This window comes from Coffea arabica, chromosome 10c, assembly GCF_036785885.1.
Source record: "Coffea arabica cultivar ET-39 chromosome 10c, Coffea Arabica ET-39 HiFi, whole genome shotgun sequence".
NCBI lineage: Eukaryota > Viridiplantae > Streptophyta > Magnoliopsida > Gentianales > Rubiaceae > Coffea > Coffea arabica.
In genome coordinates this window covers 51,364,949-51,385,091 of record NC_092329.1, presented here as the reverse complement: position 1 = coordinate 51,385,091, position 20,143 = coordinate 51,364,949, and the positions used below count along the sequence as shown (strand labels likewise).

General features: G+C 36.0%; 1 protein-coding gene across 1 annotated transcript; it reads left to right on the top strand.

Moving 5' to 3' along the window:
* The first annotated feature begins 2,063 nt into the window (after positions 1 to 2,063).
* Positions 2,064 to 7,011, top strand: LOC113715092 (serine carboxypeptidase-like 42). The gene is made up of 11 exons (XM_027239256.2): positions 2,064 to 2,202; positions 2,395 to 2,743; positions 3,567 to 3,674; positions 3,795 to 3,887; positions 4,040 to 4,132; positions 4,875 to 4,960; positions 5,105 to 5,383; positions 5,467 to 5,600; positions 6,298 to 6,390; positions 6,483 to 6,600; positions 6,688 to 7,011. The coding sequence occupies exons 2-11, from the start codon at positions 2,503 to 2,505 to the stop codon at positions 6,853 to 6,855; spliced, it is 1,413 nt and encodes a 470-aa protein (XP_027095057.1). The 5' UTR covers positions 2,064 to 2,202; positions 2,395 to 2,502; the 3' UTR covers positions 6,856 to 7,011.
* Positions 7,012 to 20,143: the final 13,132 nt, after the last annotated feature.

Below are 20,143 nucleotides of genomic sequence, written 5' to 3'. Positions count from 1 at the left end.
ATAACCTAATCTATTCTATATTAAAGGAGAAGGGGCGGATCTAAGGAGATCCAGGAATAATTTGAAGTGGACTGAATCACTACCGAACCAAACGGATGCACAACACACCCGCTTAGATTTTTTTGAAGCAAACCACTTTTCTTATTGGTACTTGAAAGAATAATTCTACAAGTTTGTAAGTGTAAATGCTCTTAAGATGAAATCATAAGCACAAATGTCACGACCATAAATCACAATGCGATTTTTCATGTAGCATTTTGAAATTCTTTAAGCTTCACCATGCCACCATGTTCATTGTATTACAATTCTTGTGAAAGACATGTCCCGTGAGTGATAAAAGTCCAACGTACAAATGCGATGACTGACAAATCAGCATTGCATGTTATCATCGAAACTTCAAAATCCCATTTTTGTACTCGTCTGAAAATGGTAATAAAAGCTGGCCTGGGAGTGTACTGTTGTGGATTCTGTTCTCGCTGGGAGGAAGAAGACGCAATCTGCAAGGTATCAGAATCCCATTTATTTAGCGGAAAGAAGAAGAAACCTTTTCCTGATGTACTTGCTTTCTTGGACTTTATTGACTGACTGCAGTTTATTCTTTCTTTTGCTGACCTTAAAAGATGCCAATTAGATCTCAACAATATTAGTATTAGGGATAATTTCAGAAACCTCCCCTGAGGTTTCTGATAATTTCACTGAGCTCCCTTAAAGTTTAAAAAATTATATATACCTCCCTTTTCATTTAAAATGACAATTTTACCCTTAAATATTTGAATGAAATTCCCTTATTTGGTATGCTTATCCTTAGAATGAGTTTTAAAATTATTTTTTCATTCTTATTCCTTTTTTTTAAAAATTTTTCGTCAATAAAACTGTAGAACTACCACTATTGCCTTTAGGTTTCAATTATAACCAAGTGTCGAACTAGTATTTTTTTTTGATGAATTAATTTTATATATAATTCAATATTTTTGCTGATCTTCGTTTTCTATTTTTTGGTATTAAAATTAACAATAAATAAAAAAATGGCCCAAAAGCTCTACTAAATTATGATAATCCTATTATTTCAAAAATTTATAAACTCTAAATGAATTATTTCAACATTTTCTTTTCTATCTTACAAATCTAAATCCTGTTTAACATATAGTAGATATGAATATGAAAATTTTGACACTTTTTTCTTACAATTATACTAAATAATCTTGTAATTGTATAGAGAAATAAATTAAAACTCATTCCACAATGGCATTTCTGGATATTCATTTAAAAAAAATGTCTAAGTCAATATTATTTTAAAGTTTTGTTATTAAAACTATAAAATCAAGGAAGGTAAGTGTAATGTTTCAAACCTTAAGGGAATGCAGTGAAATTGTCAGAAACCTCCGGGGAGGTTTCTGAAATTATCCCTTACTATATTAATTCTTGCATTTACTGTCCCTACTATCACTCTGCAGTCCTGCACCTCAGAGTCCTTCCGGCCCCCCCAAAGTCACTCCCCCCCTCTCTCTCTCTCTCTCTCTCTTCCACGCAAGAAAATTGCCCCCTCATTACTCTAAGCAATCAAGATTAATTGGAATGTGTCTCTTTTGTCCGATAACATGGCTCCAATTTTGCTTAAATTGGAATGTGGATTGTTGAATGGCAAATAGTAGTAGTGTAATCATTTATGTATATAGTGGACTGAATCGGTTGACTTGATAATGATTTTTACTCGAGAAATAGAGAAAGTATATTGCTGTTGTAATTTTCTGAAAGTGATGTACAAAATTCTATTGAAAGTGAAATAAAATGGGAATAATTGTTAATGCAATCATTCGAAAGATAACACACTCACTCTATATAAAAAGTTAACAGCTTACCATTGATAGGCACTTTATTAGGGAATTCCCTCTATGATAGATCGAAAACTTCTACCATTTTACAAGCCATTTTCTAGGAAAAAAAAAAAAAAGAAAAACCCTTCATAATAGATAGAGGGCTTATCAGTTTTCTCTCTCTGTAACAAACTCTGTCAGCAAATTTAAAAGGCCAGCTAAGCTGCCAAAACAAAGCCAGCTCTGCGTAATGCAAAGCCAGAGGACCTTACCTCACACTCTTCAGTACTTCTAGTACTGACTACTTGTTACTACCCCAGCAAAAACCTGCAACTTTAACTCCCCTTGCTCACATTTACAGCACTGATACATGCACAAATTGTCATAGGTATTGTTTAATAAATGCTTATCAATTTTGTCTTTACTGTAATATAGATCTTCAGGGACATCCCTTTTTGCTAAAGGTGTCCCAGAATTCACGTGCTTTTTCTCTTTGTGAACTGAAATTTGCATCATCCGTAATCATTCTTGACATCCCACTTTTTTTTTTTATTTTTCTCCTGTTTTTTCTTTTCTGAAGAGAAATGAGTGGATAGAGTCCTGGGCAGCTGTTTTATGTCAAGCAGAGGAGGGAAAGAAATTCTGTACTTTGGTTGGGGAGAGAAATTTAATTTGTTTGGTGGGAGAGATGGGAATGGCATGGCATTGCATTTCATTGTTGGTGATATTAGCGGGGCTGATGGTTGGTGGGAATGGATTTCCAGCTGAGGATTTTGTGGAGGCTTTGCCTGGGCAGCCTAAAGTTGGATTCAAGCAGTATGCAGGGTATATTGATGTGGATGTCAAAGCTGGGAGAAGCTTGTTTTATTACTTTGTTGAAGCTGAGAAGGACCCTGATCAGAAACCTGTTGCTCTCTGGCTCAATGGAGGTTAGTGCTACTCAGTAATTAGTATAGTCTGCTGCATTCCCTCTGTTCTTTGTGCTTTTCTTGATTGTTACATGCAAGAATTGAAGTCAATTGGGCTCACAGCTCGCTCTTACTCTGTCTGTTACACACACTACACACAGTGAGAGCTGGCTTGGTTCTAATTTTGATGCGTACTGTACTTTCTTGTGTACTAAATTGATTAAGTATTTGGATGTTTAGATGTTTCTTTTGTTCCGTTTGTGTTGGGGCCAGGACACTGTACTTTCTTGGAAATTTCTGTTGGATAAGAATCCATTCTTTTATTCCTTGTTTATTATAAAACGAAAGTGAGTCCTGCTCCTTGCGCTCTTTCCGATTGCAGGGACAACTGTATATCCTTCAATAACTAGTACAAGTTGAACCAGAATTTCTTTCTTTCTTATCTTTCCAATGTGAAATTTCGATGAAAAGTTTTCCTACTTCCATAAAGTTAGGAACTTTCAAAGAATTTGAGGTGAAATACTAATGTTCAAAACATGCAATTCAGAATTCTTGAATATTTTATCGAGTTCCATAGCTTGGCTCCTGGTTTAACAGACAGAGTTTGAGCTCTTTCTGCTGAACTCCAAAACAATTGAACTATATTAGCTGTTGATTCAACTTTATTCTTTATTATTATTACTATAATTTACCTATACGTACCTCAGTTCTAGGGTGAGTAAAATGTTCATGGATGTCTAATATTATGATTAAAGTATAGTTATTTAACTTTAGGCCATGTTCGTGGGGTTTGTTTAAGATAGGCACTTAAACAGAGGTTTCACTTTGACCTATTCTTCTCTAGGCCCCGGTTGCTCATCAATTGGTGGGGGAGCCTTCACAGAATTCGGTCCCTTCTTTCCCAGAGGTGATGGCCGAGCCCTTAGAAGAAATAAGATGTCATGGAATAGAGGTATGCAGCTCAAGTTAAGATACCGGATAATTTTTAAAACTTATCGTTGATTAATCTAGGAAGCATGAAAAAGGCTCTTGTTTGTACTCATCTTTTCTGATGTTTTTCTTTTTCTTGTAGCATCAAATCTCCTTTTTGTCGAGTCCCCAGCAGGAGTAGGATGGTCATATTCAAATACAAGTTCAGATTACAACACTGGTGATGCCAATACAGGTAAATGAGACCATGTGGCTTTAAACTACCCTTGGATTTAATATAGATGGCCAGGAGGACGAGATATCAGTAGTAGGCGATTAGCTACACATGATGCTTGCAAATTCTCTAAGAGAATTGAAATTTTTTTTTTCTTTTAAAATTTCTGGCAGCGCGGGATATGCACATATTTATGATGGAATGGTTCAAGAAGTTTCCCTCATTCAGATCCAGAGCTTTGTTTCTCACTGGAGAAAGCTATGCAGGTAAAGATGGTTTGCAATGTGGGAAATGTTAGTCTGACTGTCTTTTCTTTTTTGTTGGGTGTTTGGTGATATCAAGTGCTGGGCTATGGTGTTTGAATTCTTTAAAGCACTTAAATAGTGCTCTTGTTGTAAAGTCATGAATAGTTTTCATTGAGTAATAGAAAATTTTCTGCCACTTTTGAATTTAGTGGAAAGCACGCGTGACCTGGCTCACCTTATCTTGTTAGAAGTGGGAAAAAAGAAAAAAAAAAAAGTAGCTGTCCTGGCAATTGTTGTCACTTGACGCTATCACAAATTTTCCCTTTATGTGGTCCTCATCACTTGCCAACTCTAAAATGAAGCCTATGGTCATCCTCAGTACTCATATGGAGCCTGCTGTATCAAGCTTCATGATATGCTTGACTATGAATCTAACATCCGCGCAGCTTTTCTTGTTTTCGGCTTTCATGAATAAGGAAGAACAAATCCAGGATAGACAACATTTATTCTAATTTTCAAGCTCAAAACGAAAGAAACAGGTTGTATGGAACATAGTTGTGGTTGACTGTAGAAAGTAATTTCCAGCTAGGCAAAAACTGTGAGTTGTCTATTGTCCTTTTTTCTATGTTCATAATTAGGTTTTATGTTGCTTACAAATGATGTTATGATTTCACTTGACATCAAGCGAACTCTTTCCTGTCCCTCTTGAAGATGTTATCTTCATAATTGGACGAATGATATATTTCTATATGTCATTTTATAGGTCATTACATTCCACAGCTGGCTGTTGCTCTGCTGGACCATAATGCAGATTCTAAAGATTTCAAGTTCAATATCAAAGGAGTCGCGGTAAGGAAAAATGAATTTCAGTTTTGATTCCGAGAGAGTGAATAGTTTTCATTTTCTGCTCTGGAGTTTGAGGAGGATTTCTTGGTGTATAGGCTTCTGTTAGTTCCTTTGGTCATTGGCATTTATATGGTTTCATTTGGCCAGATAGGAAATCCACTCCTCAAATTGGATCGTGATGTTCCAGCAACATATGAGTACTTTTGGTCCCATGGGATGATTTCTGATGAGGTTGGCCTGGCTATAATGAACAACTGTGATTTTGAAGACTATACCTACCCTAGTCCCCACAATGTCACAGAAGCATGTAATTCTGCCATATCTCAAGCAAACCAAATTGTTGGAGACTATATAAACAATTATGATGTTATTCTTGATGTATGTTATCCATCAATAGTAGAGCAAGAGCTGCGACTAAAGAAACTGGTATTCATTTTTCTCCTTCAGTTGAAAGATCAATTAACTATTGCAGTATCATCAAACACTTGTGATGCTATATTGTTTTACAGGCTACTAAGATTAGTCTAGGAGTTGATGTGTGCATGACTTATGAAAGGCGTTTCTACTTTAATCTTCCTGAAGTCCAGAAGGCTCTTCATGCAAATAGGACCAATTTACCACATGGCTGGTCCATGTGCAATGAGTAAGTCACTAAAGCATCCTTACTATGAACTTACCATGCTCAAACATTCGAGACTTTGAACTGCTCCTTGCTTTGGACTTTCTCTGCTTCTCAACCTCCCATCCTAGTCCTCATATATCATGGTTGAAAGTGCCTTCATTTCCATCTTCAACTACCACTTTTGTTAGCATTTAATGCCAATCCAAGAAGAAAATTGCATTTTGTTTTTTCTTTTTTTCCACATCAAAGAATCAGGAAAGGAAAAAATAAGTGTATGAAGTTTTATTAAACTTCAAGATCTTATTAATCTAGAAAAATGAGCTGAACTTCTTATTTAAGTTCGTGACGGAATATTCTACAAAAGTAATCTGTTCTGCTGAAATGAGGCCCTTGAGGCTCTGAAACTTGTGGTGTTAAAGCACTAAAAATGCCTCAATTCTGGGATTAAGCATATGGATGGAAAAGAGAAAAAATTTGGGGGGGGGGGGGGGTGGGTGAGGGGACAAGGTTGGTAGTTGAATTTGGGGGGACTCTTTGCATTGGAGAATAATTGCCAATTCTGTGAATATTTTAAGCCTATATATCTTCCTAGATTTTTACACTATTGATTTCTCTTCTCCTTATACATTATTTAGGCATGCTAGAGAAGTTACAGAGTAGAATTACGGAGGTTAAGTTCTTGAGAGCCTGCTTATCATTTTTTCCTTTGTTGTTGCAGTGATCTTAATTACACTCAAGCTGATGGAAACTTGGACATGCTTCCATTGCTTAAGCAAATACTACAGAGTGGCATTCCAGTGTGGGTTTTTAGGTAAAGTATTAAATCATTCAAAAGCGTAAAATGTACTACTACTTCTTTTAGTTAGATTGATCATTAATACAAAAAATTAACTGCAAATACAGTGGTGATCAAGATTCTGTTGTACCATTGCTTGGCTCCCGGACACTCGTTCGTGAACTTGCTCATGATTTGCACTTGCAAACTACAGTCCCATATGGAGCTTGGTTTCACAAGCGTCAGGTACATTAGATGCCAGCATATTACCATGTATTTTCATGCTGCAACGAGGCTTCTTGTATCATTCATTTCTCGACTTTTCTTGCATAGGTGGGTGGTTGGGTAACTGAGTATGGAAATCTGTTAACCTTTGCAACTGTAAGGGGTGCTGCTCATATGGTACCTTTCGCTCAGCCTTCAAGGGCTCTGCATCTTTTCAGTTCATTTGTGCGAGGCTGGAGATTACCAAATACAACACAGACCAGGATGGATGATTGATGAAGTATAGATATTGTATTTGAAGCAAGTCTCGAGGTGCTTTAATCCGTCTTGATCTTGGTTATTGCCAAAGGCAGCATAAGAGTTATGTTATTCAAATGTAATTGGAACTAAAAAGAAGAACAGGAAATGAAATCAAGCAGATATTTTGTTTTCTGTTCAGATCAAAAAATCCTTTAAACCTCGATCTACCTTCGAAACGTTGGAAAAGGCAGGATTTCAGTACTAAACCATGAAGAAAAATAAGACATACACGTATCAACGTTTGCTTGCATCACCTTTACGTTCCAAAGAAGTTTCCTTGCTTCGCAACTTAATTAGATGCAGATAGACTGGGTTAGATCATTACAGCCTTGGGAATACTAAGCAAAAGACACTGAACTGTAGCAAATTAGTCAACTTAAGGGGGATGTAGTTTTGTGGTCCACTTAATATATCTGCTCGTTATTCCTGAAGCATAACTTTTCTTTTCTCTTTTTTTTTGTCCTTTTTTGCATTTGCTTTTTGTTCATCTTTATGAAGAGGTCTACTATGTTCATAAGGTAGTTTGCCCTCTAATCCGTTGATCTGCACAATCCGCTGGTTAATGTGGTTTTGCTATTGCTTACGTTGATACTGGAAAAAGACTTTTCCATCAATACCTTAAATCATTTGGATATGACAACAGTCAAGAGGAAGGAAAAGAGATGGAAAGAAGTTGGTCAGATTTATGAATAGACGTTTAAACCTTGATCTCCTAATACATTTAAGCTGGAGACGTATTAATTTGCCTTCACAGCAACATGCAAAACAAGGAATAATTGTGCAACAACCTCCATTTTTAGCCCTCCCACCGCCTACGAATTCGCCATTCATTTCCTCTCTGACTTTACTCATTCCCCAGAGGAGCAAATCTACCTGCAAACTATTCCATTCACTGCATAAGAAGTTTTACAATATGGACTTGCCCGAGTTAACAGGAGGGAAAGTACGTTGTTCCAAGTTTGGTTGGTTGCTGGTATCTCGAGATGAACTCAATTGGTTTTTCTTGAATCCTTTTACAAAGGTAGAGATGGAACTTCCAAGCTGTCCGGTTCCCTTCATTATTGTGGGCTTCTCTTCCCCTGCAACATCAATGGACTCCATGGTTTTTGGAATTTATACCAATTGCTATGTGATTGTCGATGTTAGAGTTTCAAAATAAATTTGCTGATATTGTGATTGTTAGATATGGGGAAAAAAAGACTGGAGACATAAGCAACATCAACTCCTAGATACATTTCAAGTTTCCACTTGTGTGCCAATTTGGTACCAAGGATTGTTCTACTGTTTACATGTTAGAGGGGTAGTTGGCGTTATGTCCAGAAGATATTGACCATGGTTGGTGTTGGATATTTTAATAAAAAAGATCATTATTATTTTGAATTCATTCACATGCTTATTTTGAATTCAAATACAATGAGTTACAAATTTTGAAATGAATTTTCAGTTACAAAATGACCATTAAAAATGTAACTTATGAGTTACTAATTTTGAAATGAATTTTCAGTTACAAGATCACCATTAAAAATGTAACTTATAAGATTTATGTCTTGTTTTTGTAATCTATGTGATATTAGGTTTTAAGAATTGATTTATTAAATTTTGACTATTATACAATGACTTAGACCTTTTCAAATTTTGTAACTGAAAAATATGACACATTTATTCCATTAATAGTGGTATTCTAATACTCCTAAAATTCTAGCCTATAAATAGAGGCCACTATCAACCAAGTTTTATACACTTTTCTTGCTATCTCAAAAAACTATCTTCCTCTCACTTCTATTGGGCATTAGTTAGGTGTTGAGAAGAGTTTTAGCTTCTCTAAATTGTGTAGATTTAGTAGAAACAACAGCATAAGTTGGGCTGTTGTATCCCAGAGGCGACGTGTCATCAACCTCCTACACCGGGCATAATCCCGAGAGGGGCGCGAATCGTCTTAAGAGAGCGACCTAGTCCGCGCCTCACCTAGTCAAAATTACTTTACTTCTCTTTCTTTGACTTTTGTTTTGCAGGTTGATCGGGCTTATCAAGTTCTAAAGGAACAATAATTTAAGACGATACGGAGTACCATGGAAGTTGCAAGCAATGTTGCAAATGCTACCACTATTGGATCTAGTGATCTCAACAAACCATTTTGCTTTAGTGACCAACACTTCAAAAGGTGGGCCAAGAAAGTGATGTTCTATTTGAAGCTAATGAAGGTTGCCTGGGTCTTAGCCATAAAGAATCCAAAAAAGATAGACACCAGTTCAATGACTGATGAAGAAAGGGAGAATCATGCCAAACAACTTCAAAAATGGGAAAATGATGAGGAAGATTGCAGAAATTATATCCTTAATTGTTTGTCTGATGAACTCTATGATTTTTATTCTTCATCTTATACTTCAGCAAAAAGAATTTGGAGAGCATTGTAACAAAAATATGATACTGAAGAAGCAGACTCGAAAAAATATGCTTGTAACCGTTATTTCAAGTTTCAAATGGTGGAAAACAAGCTAGTACTAGAGCAAGTTCATGACTTGCAAATGATCGTCCATGAGATTGAATCTGAAGGAGTCAAAGTCGATCCACAAATGCAAGTTGCAGCCATCATTGACAAACTTCCAACATCATGGAAAGATTTTCAGAAAGGGCTACGCCATAAGCAACAAGAATTGACAATAGCAAATCTGATGGCAAAGTTGCGCATTGAAGAAGAAGCTAGAAAACAAGACAAAGGTGAAGAGTTCAATGGGAGTACTAAGGTAAACTTCCTAACTTCGAGTGAGAATGTCTCTAAGGGTCAACAAGACAAAAATAACGCCTATTTGAAGCCTAGAGGAAAGAATATGAAAAACAAGTTTTCAAAAAATTATTTTAACCAGAAAAAGTCAAATCAAGGATCCCCTTCAAAACAAGTTTCAAATACTCCAAATTTTGGAAATAATATGAATAATAGAGCTTGTTTTGTTTGTGGAAAATTGGGTCATCGTGCAAAAAATTGTCGTTTTAGAAAATTTGGACCCAATTTTAAGCCACAAGCTAATGTGACTCAACTAATTGAAGAGTCATTTGTGGCTATGGTTTCTGAAATCAATTTTGTTGGAAATACTGAAGGGCGGTGGGCTGATTCTGGTGCCTCTAGGCATGTTTGCTATGATAGAACTTAGTTCAAAAGTTATTCTCCTATTGAAAAAGAAACAAAAGTTTTGCTAGGGGATTCACATACAACCAATGTTCTAGGCATGGGCGAAGTTGAACTAAAGTTTACTTCTGGGCGTGTCTTGACCCTAAGAGATGTTCTTCACGTTCCTGAAATTAGGAAGAACTTGGTTTCTTGCTATTTTCTTAATAAGGCTGGTTTTAAGCAGTCTATAGAATCTGATCAATATGTGCTTACAAAGAATGCTACCTTTGTTAGAAAAGGTTATGCTTGTGATGGTATGTTTAAACTTAATGTTGAGATGAATGAAATTTCTACTTCTGTTTATATCGTTTCTTGTATAAATATGTGGCATGCGCGTCTTTGTCATATAAATAGCAAATATTTAAAAAATATGAGCCACATAGGGTTAATTCCAAAATTGCATAATGAGTTTGGAAAATGTGAATATTGTAGCATGACTAAAATAACTAAACAACCTCATTTGAAAGTTGAAAGAAAAACAGAGTTATTAGAATTAATACATTCTGACATTTGTGAATTTGAAAGTATATTAACACGTGGAGGTAAAAGATATTTTATCACATTTATAGATGATCTTTCAAAATATTGTTATGTCTACCTTATGAAACATAAAAGTGAGGCTTTTGAGAAATTTACTACTTTTGTTAAAGAGGTTGAAAATCGTTTTGAAAGAAAAATCAAAAGATTTAGAACAGATAGAGGAAAAGAATATGATACTATTGGCCTTATAAATTTTATCAAATCATTAGGAATAATACATGAGGTAACTCCATCATATTCACCTCAATCAAACAGTGTGGCTGAAAGAAAAAATAGATCTTTGATAGATTTAATAAATGCTATGTTAGCAAATTCGAGTGCACCTAAAAATTTATGGGGTGAAGCTATTTTAATAGCTAATTATACTTTAAATAGAGTACCATGGAAAAAAAGATTTAATAACTCCTTATGAATTAAGAAGAAACAAAAAATCCAATATTGAATATTTTAGAGTATGTGGTTGTTTAGCATATGTAAGAATTTCTGAACCAAAAATTCCAAAATTAGGAATAAAAGCGATTAGATGTATATTTATTGGATATTCTTTAAACAGTAAAGCATATAGATTTCTAGATCTAGAAAATAATGTAGTAAATGAATCTCTAGATGCAATTTTTCATGAAGATAAATTTCCATTTAAAGATAGTGGGGGTATAAAATTGAATGAATATAGTGAAAAATCCAAAGAAGCTAGTTCTTTTAATGCTAAAGGTTCAACTAGAGAAAAAAAGCAATTGAGAACCAGTAAAAGGAAAAGGACACAAAAAGATTTTGGTCCTGATTTTCAAACTTATAATGTAGAAGGGGATCCTATAACTATTTCTGAAGCTTTATCATCTTTTGATTCTGATTTTTGGAGAGAAGCAATTAATGATGAAATGGAATCTTTAATGTCTAATAAAACTTGGATATTAGTTGATTTACCTCCAGGTTGTAAAACTATAGGTTGTAAATGGATATTAAGGAAAAAATTTAAACCTGATGGCACTATAGATAAATATAAAGCTAGGCTTGTTGCAAAGGGTTTTAAGCAAAAAGGAGAGATAGATTTCTTTGATACTTTTTCACCAGTTGCAAGAGTGACTTCTATACGACTTTTAATAGCTATAGTAGCAATTCATGAATTAAAAATACATCAAATGGATGTAAAAACAGCTTTTCTTAATGGTGATTTAAATGAAGAGATTTATATGGATCAACCCGAAGGATTTATTTAACCTGGTTTAGAAAATAAAGTTTGTAAATTGAATAAATCTTTATATGGACTTAAACAAGCACCTAAACAATGTCATGAAAAATTCGATCAATGTGTATTGACTAATGGCTTTAGGTCAAATGAAAGTGATAAGTGCATTTATTATAAATCGTTTGGAGACTCTCATGTGATAATTTGTTTATATGTTGATGATTTATTGATATTTGGGACTAATATGCAAGTAATTGAGGTTACAAAAGCATTACTTAAAAGTAATTTGAAATGAAAGATTTAGGTGAAGCTGATGTCATACTTGGTATGAAAATTACAAAAAATTCAGAAGGAATTTTTATTGATCAATCTCATTATATTGAAAAAATATTAAAGAAATATAATTATTTTGATTGTAAACCAGTTTGTACACCCTTTGATTCTCATATGTGTTTATTTCCTACTAAAAATGATTCTGATGTAATAAATCAAAAAGAGTATGCTAGTATAATTGGTAGTTTGAGATATGCAACTGATTGTACTAGACTTGATATTGCATATGCAATTGGTGTACTTAGTAGGTTTACTAGTAAACCCAACTTTACACATTGGAATGCAATTCATAGAATCATGAGATATCTTAAGAGAACTTTAGATTATGATCTATTTTATAAAAAATATCCTGCTGTACTTGAAGGATTTAGTGATGCAGATTGGAGTTCACAATCTAGTGATTCTTTGTTCAATACTGGCTATTTATTTACATTGGGAGATGGAGCCATTTGTTGGCGATCTAAAAAACAACATATAATCGCAAAGTCTACCATGGAAGCAGAGTTAATTGCTCTTGCTTCTGCATGTGAAGAAGCAGGTTGGTTACGTGATTTACTATCTGAAATTCCAATGTGGAATAAGCCGATACCTCCTGTTTTAATACATTGTGATAGTACTGCTGCTATTGGCAGAGTTCACAATAAATATTATAACGGAAAATCCAGATCTATAAGGAGAAAACACAGTACTGTGAGATCATATTTAAATAATGGTTCATTAACCATTGATTTTGTGAGATCGGGCGATAATCTTGTCGATCAACTTACAAAAGCTCTGGCTAGAGAAAAGATCTGGAAAGCATCAAGAGAGATTGGATTAAAACCCAAAAATGTAAAAGCTACCTATGAGGATACAACCACCTAGGGACTGGAGATCCCAGGAACTAGGTTGGAGACAAACGAATCATAGAGTCGCTTGTTGTGATACATGCAAATTTTTAGTCCAATCATATGATGCAATGCATGTAATTCTGTGATGTATATAAGAGGTTGAGAACTAATCTCTTAATGAGTTCTATAGCCCTTATGGGTGGGATGTGTTAGTCACAGAAACATCCTTGATAGACTCACCTATATGAGTGTAAGGGTTTGGCCGCCCTTATGAGAATTTGGGCTAATTCTCTAAAGCACTCATGAACACTGGGGTAAAGTACATGGCCATAATGTACTGGCTTGAAAAGCTCGGTTAAGAACACCTAGAATATCATGTGTGTTAAGTTTTCTACGTATCCTCAAGTAATCATAGTTTAAAGGCTAAGTCCACTATGATTCTAATACGGGAAAACTAAAACACTAAGTGGAAGTTTAAAGGCATTGCCACTTTCATTAGGCATGATGTTCTCACTATATGCCCAACCTATTTTTATTAAAATAAGTGGGGGATTGTTGGATATTTTAATAAAAAAGATCATTATTATTTTGAATTCATTCACATGCTTATTTTGAATTCAAATACAATGAGTTACAAATTTTGAAATGAATTTTCAGTTACAAAATGACCATTAAAAATGTAACTTATGAGTTGCTAATTTTGAAATGAATTTTCAGTTACAAGATCACCATTAAAAATGTAACTTATAAGATTTATGTCTTGCTTTTGTAATCTATGTGATATTAGGTTTTAAGAATTGATTTATTAAATTTTGACTATTATACAATGACTTAGACCTTTTCAAATTTTGTAACTGAAAAATATGACACATTTATTCCATTTAATGGTGGTATTCTAATACTCCTAAAATTCTAGCCTATAAATAGAGGCCACTATCAACCAAGTTTTATACACTTTTCTTGCTATCTCAAAAAACTATCTTCCTCTCACTTCTATTGGGCATTAGTTAGGTGTTGAGAAGAGTTTTAGCTTCTCTGAATTGTGTAGATTTAGTAGAAACAACAGCATAGGCTGAGCTGTTGTATCCCAGAGGCGACGTGTCATCAACCTCCTACACCGGGCATAATCTCGAGAGGGGCGCGAATCGTTTTAAGAGAGCGACCTAGTCCGCGCCTCACTTAGCCAAAATTACTTTACTTCTCTTTCTTTGACTTTTGTTTTGCAGGTTGATCGGGCTTATCAAGTTCTAAAGAAACAACAGTTGGCATGTCCATTTCAAGTGCGTGGAGCAGAGTCCTCGCACTTCTATTAATCAAAGTTTCATGGTGGCAGTGAAAGGCCAACTTTTGGCAGTGCTTGTTACTCAAAACCAAGGTCACGTCCATGTTAAGAAACTAAATTTTTCAAACTTTTCTTGGGAATCATTGGAAGATTTGGGAGATAAGATGTTGTATGTTAGTCACAGTTCGTCTATTGCAGAAGCAGCAGTTACAGGGAAAATGGCAATGACTGTGCGTCTATACATATTGCTGTAACCGTTAAGTTCACTGCAGCAGAGCTGCAATTCACACTGCAGTTGCAGTATTACAAAATCTCCTCAAATCAAATATATTCATCCATGATCTACTATAACAATCTATCTAACCCCACTAGCTGCAAAGATACTGTGAGGAAGATTCCAGATGACACTAATTTCCCAATTTTCGTTGGTGTTTGGTACATTTTTCCAAGTACTAACATAGCTACGAAGTTCCTCACAAACCTGGCAAATGATTGCAGTAGCATTAACACACTTTTGCTTGAACACGCGTCTATTCCTTTCCTCCCAAATATGGTACACAATTGCTCCAACAGCTAATTTACGAAACTGATTAGAAAAAGGATTTTTCTTAAGGTGATGTTCCAACCATTCAACTCCCTTGACCACGGAAGTGCTCCCCTATTGAATTCAAATCCAAGCCTCAATTGATGACTTTTCCAAGCCAAAATTGAGGACTTTGAATTCTTTGGCCTAAGTTTCTAAATCCCACATCGGTTAAGTTTAACATTTGAGAGGTTGTTTGAGAGCTATAAATAGCTCTCAAACAAATCAATTCAAGTACACCAAGCAAGAGCCAATAATTTGCTTCCTTCTCTCTCTTTGTAATATTTCTTCTAGTGAAATATTAAATTGTCGGTAGTGTTCGAGGACGTAGGCAAATTAGCTGAACCTCGTTAAATTCTGGTATTCTATTTTATTGTATATTTAGTAGCTATATTTGTAGGTATATTTGTAGTGAGTTATTGTGCAATCAATTGCATATATAGGTAATTCTGTCTAGGAAATTGGTACTTAAGCAGGCCAGTGTGCCTCACCAAATATTTCCTGGGAATTATCATTTGCAATTTTAGGTGCAATAATTTACTCGTTATACCTTAATTTGGTAGGGCTTCCGCAACAATTGGTATCAGAGCTCGAGGTTTCTTAGTATGCTCTGTGGTTGCAGCATAGTCTGATCTTCCACATCAGAAAAGATTTCTTGGGCTATTGTTACTCTATATTTAGGAGCTACTAAATATAATTTTTTAGAGATGGCCGAAAATAGATCTTCATCTACAATGCAAGCATCAACAAGCTCGTCATCATCTATTATGGCGAGAAATGCTATGACGAATACAAAATTAAATGTGGAGACATTTGATGGCACTGGTCATTTCGATATGTGGCAAAGTGAGATTCTAGACGCTCTTTTTAATCAAGGTCTAGACATTGCCATCGAAAAAGAGAAACCAGAAGAGATTGAAGAGAAGGAATGGAAGACGCTAAATCGTTTAGCGTGTGGTACAATTCGATCGTGTCTTTCAAGGGAACAAAAATATGTGTTCTCAAAAGAAACTTCTGCAAATAAATTGTGGACTGGATTGGAGGAGAAGTTCTTGAAAAAAAATTGTCAGAACAGACTCAATATGAAGAAGCGTTTATTTCGCTTCACTTATGTTCCTGGCACAACTCTAAGTGATCACATCACTAATTTCAATCAGTTAATCACTGATCTGATGAATTTAGATGTGACATTTGAAGACAAAAATATGGCTCTCATGTTGTTGGGATCTCTTCCTGAGGAGTTTGAGCATCTTGAAACAACTCTACCCCATGGGAAAGGTGAGGTGTCCCTCAGCGAGAGGTTAGCTCTGCCCTGTACAGCTACAAACTCAGAAGAAAAGACAAGCAAAGTAGTAGAGATGGAGCAGCAGAAACTCTGGTAACTAGAGGACGCTCACAAAACCAGAGAAAGGGGACAAGAGATAGATCCAAATCGAGAGCCAGACTAAGCAAAGATGAGTGTGCCTTTTGCAGAGAGAAAGAGCACTGGAAGAAGGACTGCCCAAAACTGAAGGGTAGACTTGACAAGGAAAAATCTGTTGCGGATTCAAATGTATCTGAGTGCATTGATCAAGACTCAGACTTTTCATTAGCTGTCATGCCTACTGGTCATTCTAGTACATGGCTATTGGACTCAGGTTGTAGTCATCATATGACGTCCAATAGGGAATGGTTCTTTGATTTGAAGGAACAAGAAGGTGGAGTTGTCTACACAGCAGATGAGACCACATTAGCAACAAATGGGGTTGGTTCAATTCGGCTAAGGAATCAGGATGGATCAATTAGGATTCTAACTGATGTCCGATATGTGCCATAATTAAAAAAGAACCTCATTTCTGTGGGAGTACTAGAATCAATGGGTTACAAGGTGTCGGCATATAATGGAGTGATAAAAATCATTTCAGGTGCATTGGTGTTGGTGAAAGGAATCCGAAAAAATAATAACTTGTATTACTATCAAGGTAATGCAGTTGTTGGAGTAGCGGCAGTGGCTTCCAACGACGATCGAGAATTGAAAATAACCAAATTATGGCATATGCGTTTAGGGCATGCTGGAGAAAAATCCTTGAATCTTCTGATGAATCAAAGACTATTGAAAGGAGCCAGTGTTTGCAAGTTAGATTTTTGCGAGCATTGTGTCAAAAGGAAGCAAACAAGGGTAAAATTTGGCACTGCAATTCACGATACCAAGGGTATTTTGGATTATGTGCACTCTGATGTGTGGGGACCTTCCAAAACAACTTCTCTGGGAGGCAAAAATTATTTTGTCACCTTTGTTGATGACTTCTCTCGAAGAGTATGGATGTATACTATGAAGGCAAAAAGTGAAGTATTGGAAATTTTCATCAAGTGAAAAAAGATGGTGGAAACTCAAACAGAAAGAAAGATCAAACGCCTTCGAACAGACAACGGAGGTGAATACACTAGTGATCCATTCATGGAGGTCTGTGAAAATGAAGGCATTGTTCGGCACTTCACAGTCAGAGATACACCACAGCAGAACGGGGTAGCAGAGCGTATGAACCGGACATTGGTGGAGAAAGTTCGGTGTATGTTGTCCAATACTGGGTTGGGCAGACAATTTTGGGCTGAGGCTTTAGCATATGCAAATCACTTCGTTAATCGCTTACCATCAACTGCTATTAGCGGTAAACCGCCACTAGAGAAATGGTCGGGAAAACCTGCTACAGATTATGATTCCTTACATGTGTTTGGTTCTACTGTATATTATCATGTTAAAGAATCAAAATTGGATCCAAGGGCGAAGAAGGCGTTCTTTATGGGGATCACGACAGGCATTAAAGGTTATCGTCCTTGGTGTCCCGAGACGAAAAAGATAGTTTTCAGCAGGGATGTCACCTTTGATGAATCTACCATATTAACAAAGGTAGATGTACAGCAGAATGATAGTACTCCCCAACAGGTGGAGAGCACTCTTAAACAGGTGGAGTTTGAAAGAAGCATTATCAGACCAACAGTGGATATAGGAGCAGATGAAAGAATTCCTATGATAGAAGAAGAATCAACTGAAGAAGACGTTCCAGTTGAAGAACTTCCACAGCAACATAAATCAATTGCAACCAGTAGGCCAAAGAGGACAATCAGAAAACCTGCTCGTTTTACTGATATAGTGGCCTATGCATCCCCAACCATAAATGATGATATTCCTGTCACTTTCAATGAAGCAGCTCAAAGTTCGGATAAAGAAAAGTGGAGGATTGCAATGGATAAAGAAATACATTCCCTTCATAAGAATCAAACATGGAGGCTAACCAGTCTTCCAAGGGGAAAGAAGGCAATCGGATGCAAGTGAGTATATGCAAAGAAGGAAAGATTTCCTGACAAGTCTGGTGTTCGCTACAAAGCAAGATTAGTGGCTAAAGGCTACGCTCAGAAGGAGGGAATTGATTACAACGAAGTGTTTTCTCCAGTCGTAAGACATTCCTCTATTAGAATTTTATTGACTTTGGTAGCACAATTGGATCTGGAACTTATCCAATTAGATGTAAAAACTGCGTTTTTACATGGTGATTTGGAAGAGGAAATTTACATGACTCAGTCAGAAGGATTCAAAGTTGCTGGTAAAGAAAAGATGGTGTGCAAGCTTGACAAATCGTTGTATGGATTGAAGCAGTCTCCAAGACAGTGGTACAAGCGATTTGACAAATTTATGATGGGGCAGAGGTACACAAGAAGCAAATATGATGACTGTGTATATTTGCGCAAGCTACGAGATGGATCCTACATATATCTCCTTCTTTATGTTGATGATATGTTGATAGCTTCCAAGGATCAAGGTGAGATTGAAAAATTAAAATCTCATTTGAGTCGGGAGTTTGAAATGAAGGATCTCGGCGAAACCAAAAAGATTCTCGGCATGGAGATAAGCAGAGATAGAAGATTGGGGAGGCTTTATTTGACTCAGAAAGAGTATCTTAGTAAAGTATTAAAAAGGTTTGGCATGAATGAAAAGACCAAACCTGTTAGTACTCCACTTGCTCCTCATTTCAAACTCAGTGTATCATTATCTCCAAAGAATGATGCAGAACGAGAATATATGGTAAAGGTACCATATGCAAATGCGGTGGGTAGCTTGATGTATACTATGGTGTGTACAAGACCCGACATTTCACAAGCAATTGGAATTGTGAGCAGGTACATGCATGATCCTGGCAAGGAGTATTGACAGGCTGCGAAATGAATTTTACGATATATTTTGAACACCGTAGATGTTGGATTAGTATTTGAGCGGGATGAGAAGATTGGTTAATGCGTAGTTGGATATTGTGATTCTGACTATGCAGGTGATCAAGATACACGTCGATCAACGACTGGGTATGTATTTACACTTGCTAAGGCACCAGTCAGTTGGAGATCTACCTTACAGTCAACGATTGCTTTGTCTACTACAGAGGCGGAGTATATGGCAGTTACGGAGGCTGTTAAGGAAGCAATTTGGCTTTATGGGTTGCTTGATGAATTGGGAATCGGACAGAAGTCTATCAAAGTTCATTGTGATAGTCAGAGTGCTATTCATTTAGCAAAGAATCAGGTTTATCATGCAAGGGCGAAGCATATCGACGTACAGTATCATTTTGTGAGGAAAATTTTGGAAGATAGTACGATACTATTTCAAAAGATTCAGACCAAGGAGAATTCTGCAGATATACTTACGAAGGTTGTGACAACTATCAAATTCCAATATTGTTTGAATTTGATAAATGTTGTGCACAACTTGAAGATTGGCACTTGACAACGCATTTGAAGACATCACCGAATTTTGAGGAAAAAGATTTGTATTTTTGGTGGGATTAGAAATTATGCCAAGGTGGATATTTGTTGAATTCAAATCCAATCCTCAATTGATGACTTTTCCAAGCCAAAATTGAGGACTTTGAATTCTTTGGCCTAAGTTTCTAAATCCCACATCGGTTAGGTTTAACATTTGAGAGGTTGTTTGAGAGCTATAAATGGCTCTCAAACAAATCAATTCAAGTACACCAAGCAAGAGCCAATAACTTGCTTCCTTCTCTCTCTTTGTAATATTTCTTCTAGTGAAATATTAAATTGTCGGTAGTATCCGAGGACGTAGGCAAATTAGCCGAACCTCGTTAAATTCTGGTATTCTATTTTATTGTCTATTTAGTAGCTATATTTGTAGGTATATTTGTAGTGAGTTATTGTGCAATCAATTGCATATATAGGTAATTCTGTCTAGGAAATTGGTACTTAAGCAGGTCAGTGTGCCTCACCAAATATTTCCTGGGAATTATCATTTGCAATTTTAGGTACAATAATTTACTCGTTATACCTTAATTTGGTAGGGCTTCCGCAACACTCCCCT